The sequence below is a fragment of the Camelina sativa genome, chromosome 4 (genome assembly GCF_000633955.1).
Source record: "Camelina sativa cultivar DH55 chromosome 4, Cs, whole genome shotgun sequence".
Classification (NCBI taxonomy): Eukaryota; Viridiplantae; Streptophyta; class Magnoliopsida; order Brassicales; family Brassicaceae; genus Camelina; species Camelina sativa.
This window is the reverse complement of record NC_025688.1, coordinates 2,575,839-2,583,189: the sequence shown is the minus strand read 5'-3', so window position 1 is coordinate 2,583,189 and position 7,351 is coordinate 2,575,839. Positions and strand designations below refer to the sequence as shown.

The following is a 7,351-nucleotide window of genomic DNA, read 5'->3' as shown; positions in this document are numbered from 1 at the left end:
CTTTTCTGCTCCAATTCAACTCCTTTCTGCTCCGATTGCTCCTGCTGTTCCAATCCTTGCTTTTAGCTTCCTAGCCTCTTATTATAACCTGAAAAGGACTCAAACAACTACAAAACTATCAAATAAACGGGGTCAAAGTGAGTCAAAACCGTAACATATCAGCGAGCTTATGCGGTTAAACACAATTTGCTTCCTGTGAATGAAGACCCCACACCAGTTGGAATACAAATGGATGAGGGATCTTCTTCGACTTTTGAGGTAATTCAGTTGGGTAGCATTCGTATGCCACAGGTTGGTCAAGAAAATGAGGAGAGTTCATATGCATCTTTGGTCGACACAACACAAGCTCTACAGAGACTTACTGAAGTAGTTCAGAGGCTCATACAGAATCATCCGCTTTCCAAGATGATTAGAGTTGTTTTTAACTGTTGTTTTCTCAAGCAAGGGGAGAAGGAGAAGAAGCTGGTCTGAGATTCTGGGGTAGTCTAGCTGGTTTGAGATTCTGGGGGAGCTTTGTGTTTTCATTAAAACTTTGGAAGATTTTCGGTGATCATTTTAGTTCATTGTGTTTGGATGTTTGACTATGGCTTGATGATCGTTTTTGGTTTATGTTATGAACGGTTGACTATGGTTTAAAGATGTTTGTTTTATATCTAAGCCAAAAACCCTTATGCTTGTGAAGCACAAAGTTAAAAAGGGGGATATTGAAGATGCAGCATTTGAACAAGTGTTTGAACTACTCCAGAAGGACATGACACTAATACGAAAACAGAGTATCGAGTGATCTATGACGGTTATTATCAAGACTCATACAGATTTAGAAGGCACGAGAAGCTTCTAGAAGATTGAAGAGTTTCATGTTTACAATTGGAATGTAAACATGAAGAAAGTGGGAAATTCCCTAAACCATAAAGAAAAAGGAAATTGTCCAATTCCTATTAGGATTAGATTAGGTAGTTTGCTAATTAAATAGCTAATACCTAGATCTATAAATAGGGGTGCTAAAGCAAGTTTGAGTTTTAGCACAAACAAGAGAAAGTTAATCTAGCTATTAAGTTTTAGTCTTTAAGAAAAAGAGCTAAAAACTTAGAGAGAGCAAGAGGTTTCTTTAAGAGAGTTTTGAGAGGTTAGAAAATGGTTTAGAACAAACTTGTAAACAGATTTTCTATCAATCAAAAGAGAGTTTAAAGAAATCAATATTTTCATTGTTCAGATCATAAGTTCTCACACTTTTAGAGCTCTCATTTTGCTTGTTTGTTTCTTTAGATCAGTGAATTCTCGAAGCGAAATGTGTGTTTTGTGATGTTTGTGGATGAGCAAACACTATCGAAACTTGCTAGTGAAGGGCATGTTCCAGACAAGCAAGGGTTTGTTGGTTTGTGGAAAACTGTAGTTGTGAGCAATTTGCCTTATTCTGACATGCGAAAGACTGGAAAAGTTCCGAAATTTCTGTCTCATCGTCTTTTTCCTTCTTCTAGGTGAGGTTAGTTGGCTAGTACTCACTCAGGCTCTGAAGTTTTGAATTACTGACACAATATTTTTTTACTTATCCCTCATTTCTTGTTTCAGGTATTCCATTTGGTTAGACAGTAAGATGAGACTCACTACAGATCCCATGCTTATAATTGACTTCTTCTTATGGAGAACAAAATCAGAATTCGCAATCTCAAACCATTATGACCGGCATTGTGTTTGGGATGAGGTGTTACAGAACAAAAGGCTGAACAAGTACAACCATTCGGCCATTGATGAACAGTTTATGTTCTACCAGTCAGATGGACTCAAGAAATTTGGCCCTTCAGATCCTAATTCTCCTCTTCCAAGTTGTAAGTAATCAATCAATCATTAGCTTCTCTCTCACCATACACATTTACTCGTTTTGTTTGTTAATGTTTCTTGAGTGTGATGTCTTGTTGTTGTTGTTAGATGTACCTGAAGGTTCTTTTATTGTAAGAGCCCAGACGCCAATGTCAAACCTCTTCACCTGCCTTTGGTTCAATGAAGTTGATCGGTTTACCTCACGAGATCAGTTGAGTTTTGCATACACATACCTAAAACTTCAGAGACTGAATCCAGATAGACCCTTACGCCTAAACATGTTCAAGGTAAAATAGAGATTGGTTTACCTCACGGTTTCAAATTATGAGTACATAATAATAAAGGGGTCTTAGATCATAAATAAATGTTGTATTGGTCAATCTTGTTTTCATTTCAGGACTGTGAACGTCGAGCATTAACTAAGCTTTTCCACCATCGCGTAGATTCATCGCCTCCTTCACCTCCTGCTAGATTCATTGAGTGAAGATAGTTTTCTACAATTTGAAGGAGATGAAAGATGAAAGATGAAAGAGTAACCTAATTGACATTGTGTATGAGCCAAGATAGAAACTTAGTAAGTTTACGACACAATTCACTGCCGATATACCAAAAGAGGCATAACTGTACTAGTTGCTGCTTATAAAAGGTTAAGGAGACGCAACAACTAGAGATTAGGATCTCTTTGTTCCTCAAGTTTTGCTGTTTTATATGTATATTCACATCAGTGTCAAATTCGTTTATGGATTTGAATAGTTTAAGAAGTTCACTTAAATCAAACTCGAAGAAACAAATGTACCAATTCTGAAAACTTCTAATTGAGAACTTATCATTTTTTATTACTATTATTTTTTAATCTCGTTGACCATCCAACGCACTATTAGATGAATTTATCTGTAAATAAATCAGACATTGTATTTCGCAAATCTGTGCAAAAGAGATGCAGATTTTGCAAGTAAAAGACTCTAAATAAGATAGTAACATGTTACCTATCGACAACAATGGAAATGTAGCTCTCAGATGGTTGAGCGCTCACTTAGCATGCGAGAAGTTGATTCCATCACACTGGTGTGTGGCTAATGGAGTGGACGGGAAGCATAAAGTAAATTGGCCTAATTCACTTTAGCCTCGTGGTTAAACCAGCGACCATACGTTCTTCATGTAGCCCTTGCCAAAGACTAGCCTCTTCGTCAGCTTGATGTCAAGAACGATGGTCTACATGCATCAACTACCTGGTTTCATCGACAAGTCTAAACCCGACCATGTGTGCTTGCTTCGACGGTAACTCTATGGCTTTAAGCAGGCCCCTGGGCTTGGTATACTTGGTTTACTTCGGTCGCTCGACAGGTCGGTTTTCGACAAAGCCTCTACGATAACTCTTTTTCCTTTATGGTTCTGGTGCTACTAGGGCCTATCTTTTATTGTATGTCGACGACATTATCCTCACGGCCTCATCGCCGGCCTTATTTGACAAGATTGCCTCTCATCTTGCTGCTGCATTTGATCTCACTGATCTCGGGACTTCATCACTTCCTCGGTATTGCAGTCAAGTACAACAAAGTCGATCTTCTTCTCAGCCAACAGAACTATGCTGTTGACATCCTCAACCGTGCCTCCATGACAAACTGCAATCCATACAATACTCCAGTTGATACAGCCAACAAGCTTGTGGCTACGAATAGTCCTCCGATCTCTAACCCATCTCTCTATCGCAACCTTGTAGGTTGTAGACACAGGGTTTCACACAATGAATTTGTTTAAAGGGGGAAACAAATTCACTTTAGAATTCTCTCAAAGAATCAGATCAAAACTAGAAATCAAAAGGGGATTTTAGTCTCTTAAAGAACAAGCTAGAGTTTTGCTCAAGAACAATGAAGAGGTTGAATTATTGTATTAATTGCTGGATTCATTACAATGAAGGGATTTCTCCTTTATTTATAGGCTTTCCTAGATTACAGAATATAACTACTTTCCTAATTGACTTGCCCAAGATTAGGAAAGTTTCTTCTTTTTTGCTAGGTCAGCCGCCGGGCGACCTGAGTGGTCGGCTCCTTGCATTCGAACTGGGCTTTTGACTCTATTGGGCCTTCATTCGAAGGCTTTCATCCAACAGTGAATAAAATTCTCGGTTTAAATAACTGGTTTAACTTATTGGTTTAGATCGGTATGATAGGGGTGCCAATTCCCGACCAACAATTGGTCCCCCCCCCCAATTCGGTATATTCGAAAATCAATTCGAATGTTCGAACTATAGGAAGAGAATATTTGATCTAAACTATAAGGAAAACAAATTCAATTTACCCGGATTTTGCGCACCGTTTCACCATCCATTGCTAACTTGACACATGTCGCACGCGTCGCTTCAATCAGTTCGGAAGCTGAAAAGTCGCGTAGGTTGAGTAGGTCATTATGACTCCGCGTAGGGTTGCCGCCCACTCGCTTCTATAAATATCCAACTCCCCTCTTCATTTTCACTTTTTGCCAAACCGTTGAAGGTATTTGCTCTGTTTTCTCTCTTCTTTTTGCATCTATTATATATTTATTTTTCTGAATTTCCTTCCACACTCTTCGGCGACCTGCTATGGCCAACATCCCGGCTCCCGTTTCCTCGTATGGTACGGAGGGCGACCAACTAATCCACCGAAATTCCAAACAAAAGCTTCCTTAGTCTGTTCGATCGGACCGCGGTAAGAGGGAAACGCCGAACATTCTTCAGATCCCAGATCGGACGAAGCCCCTTCCCTGGAGATTCTGCCCCTGACCGGTGAGGCGGGTCACATGAATCGTGGTAATGCTGAAACGGCTTCCGGCCTGCCTTTGGACGATCTGAACGAAGAAGAATCTAGATTTGTATCAGGCAGGGTCATGATAGAAGAAATCCCTCCAAGTCTTGACCATCGAGATCGGATTGGAGGCGAAAAGTAGTGTCAAGTCCGTTCGTACGATGCTGAATTCATGTGGCCTCAATAATTGCGGTGTCTTATCATCTCTGGAGAGCATCAACGTCCATGGAACCCACCCAAAGGGTTTATCTGCTTATACGAGGGTTTCTTCACTCAGTGTCGATTATGGTTTCCCCTCCCGAGTTTGCTTACTCGATGCACCCTTCGACGCCAAATCTCGATCTGTCAACTCACTCCTGGAAGTGTTTGTAATTTCGTCGCAGCCCTCACTATTTCTGCCAAAGCCGGGATTTACATCGGTGTTGAATGCTTCGAGCAATTAACAAATTTCAAAAACTCATAAGGGAATCCTTCATGGGTAGTTAACATGAGGCCGGCACACAATTTCCTTCCGGGTGAAAAAGTCAGTAACTTCAAGAAGTGGGCTGCTCGCTATTTCTTTGTCCGAGTAGATGACCGTTCCTTTGAGAATCCGAGATGCGGCAGGCGAAGAGTGCGGAATAACTCACCTGGTATCGTCCCGTTTCTTGTTTCACTAGATCATACACGCATTTTCTGACCTGATGTTATTTTTTTCTTGATTTTGCAGGCCGCCCCCCTTTAGCTCATAAATTAGCTCCTGAATTCAAGCTAGTCAGGGACACAATCTTCGCAGGGGTTGATTGCAGGTGGGATTGCATTACCAGACGACGCGTTGAAGAAGCTATGGGGAAAGCCAAAACTAGCTTTTCGAGTTTTGCTAGCGAGCTAGGCCAATCATCCAGGCCCCTAGTGACCATAAGTGCTGACGCTAGTGGACTTCAATCTATCAATCCGAATAGCGAGCATGTCATCGACCTCGACTCAGAGCAAGTGGAGAACGAGTTTGTTGATATCAAAAACTTCGACGATAGTCAGGTCGACCCTGACCCAAACCATGGAAATCCATCTCCCGATGATCCGCTTCAACCCCCACAGGTCGAATCCGTTGTCCCTGAGCAGCGCGCTCCCGAGCTGAGTAGAGGTGCCAGAAAGAAGAAATCCAGGAGGGACAACAAGGATAAAGGAAAAGGCAAAAGCTCCGATCAAAAACAAATCGGAAACGTTATGCAGACGACGCCGAGCTTGAAACCTACGATCATTTTTGAGTAAAGTGAGCGAATAACCGATCTTACCAATTCGCCTTTGATTACTTCGGGGATGGTCCTCTCGTTTGCAACCAGGCAGCTGCTGAAGAACTCTGCAGGAATCTGAAGATATCCTCGGTCATCCTGCCACCGGTAGACGAGCTGGAATTTCCTGAAGAATTCCTCAAGGTCGCCCAATCTGCACTTCAGGTTCAACTCACACCCTGCAAACGACTTTGTTTTATTTTCCTTCCTTCCCTCTAGCTAACCCCGTTTGAATTCGCAGACCGCCGCTTACGCCAGTTCTTTGGCCCTGGCATACGACAGGCGAGTGATAACTCTCTAATTTGCATGATTTTAACATCCTTTTTTATCTATATTTTGCATTGTTCATACCCTTAACTTAGCATTTTTAGGTTATTAACTGTAGGAATTCACTTTTAGGCCATTTAGGGTATTGAATTTTTGCATTTGCATGTTTTGGATGAAATCATGTGCTTAAGAGCCTAAAATGGAGAAAAAGGACAAACTCGAGCATGTATCCAAAGGAGCTATCGAGCTGGAAGAACAAGTCCGAACCCCAACACGATCGAGGAAGATCCAAGAGCCCAAAGAACAACCCGAAGATCTACCCGAGGAGTAACCCGACTTCATCCTCGTGTACCCCATCGAGTAGACCATCGGGCAGGTCTGGGAAGCTAGGTCAAAGGGGTTTCCATATATAAACCCCTCCTCTCCTTCCTCGCAAACGAGCACGCCGCAGACCCTCAAACCAGAGAGCGAGAGCTTCTGGGAGAGAAATGAGCGACTCAAACACTTTTTCCTTTTGTTTTAGATTTTATTTCATAACTTTTTATCATTTCTTTAGATTTGTGTCTTGTACTCTTATCCCTCTACTTTATCGTTTAATATAATGCAATTCTCGTTTATATTTGTTGTTATGTTTCTTGCCATGATTTCCGAGTAGTGTAGTAAAGTTCCTAGGGATGGGATAGATGATTTTGTGTTCTTGATCGGTTAGGATGACTTAGTTTGATTGCATGTGTTTGATAGATTTCCTTCTAGGTTGGTGTTCTTAATGCTGTCATCAGACCGAGAGGTTGAGATTAGATCTAAGGTGTTTTACCACCGAGAGGTGTAGATGAGATGCTTGAATCAAGCAATGCTAGAGGTTTACTCACTTAGCCTAAGAGATTAGATGAGTAAGGGGTTTACTGACAATAATGAATCAGATCTTAATGCCTGCTTGGTCATGTTTCTCCAACGAGAGTTGGGTAGGGGAGTGATCAAGGTTGATTGTTTCTATTGCGAGAGTGTTTTAACAAGATTTTAGAGATTTATTGTCTAGGAAATATTTGCTTGAGGCATGTAAGGCATCTGTACTGGTCAAGAATAGTTAGGATTCGATTACCCTATCCTTAGAAGCTTTCGTATTTTAATTGCTTGCATTTTCTTTCATCACTCGATCTCTTACCCGATCAGGTACACGATAACCTGCATCGAGTAATCCCTCGAGTTGTTCATACT

The 7,351-nt window shown here is 41.3% G+C and overlaps 2 protein-coding genes across 4 annotated transcripts in view; both read left to right on the top strand.

Annotated features, from left to right (window-relative positions):
- The window catches only part of LOC104779621, a 16,325-nt gene extending 13,755 nt beyond the window's left edge, over positions 1-2,570 (top strand). For 2 of the 3 annotated variants that reach the window (XM_010503998.2, XM_010503997.2), the window contains exons 6-9: positions 1,267-1,478; positions 1,570-1,826; positions 1,927-2,105; positions 2,216-2,570. In XM_010503998.2, the coding sequence (XP_010502300.1) occupies positions 1,267-1,478; positions 1,570-1,826; positions 1,927-2,105; positions 2,216-2,302 (735 nt within the window). In that variant the 3' untranslated portion in view covers positions 2,303-2,570. Of the gene's footprint in view, positions 1-1,266; positions 1,479-1,569; positions 1,827-1,926; positions 2,115-2,215 lie in introns of those variants that run through there. The other variant, XM_010503999.2, reaches the window with a different exon arrangement.
- Positions 2,730-6,198, top strand: LOC104779623. Its single transcript, XM_019244463.1, has 3 exons — positions 2,730-5,230; positions 5,308-6,034; positions 6,111-6,198. Exons 1-2 carry the CDS (start codon positions 5,086-5,088, stop codon positions 5,847-5,849), a joined length of 687 nt encoding a protein of 228 aa, XP_019100008.1. The 5' UTR covers positions 2,730-5,085; the 3' UTR covers positions 5,850-6,034; positions 6,111-6,198.

Coding starts and splice junctions, on each gene's coding strand:
- LOC104779623 (XM_019244463.1), top strand. CDS start 5,086: ATGAGGCCGGCACACAATTTCCTTCCGGGTGAAAAAGTCAGTAACTTC. Junction 5,231..5,307: donor AGTGCGGAATAACTCACCTG/GTATCGTCCCGT, acceptor TTGATTTTGCAG/GCCGCCCCCCTTTAGCTCAT.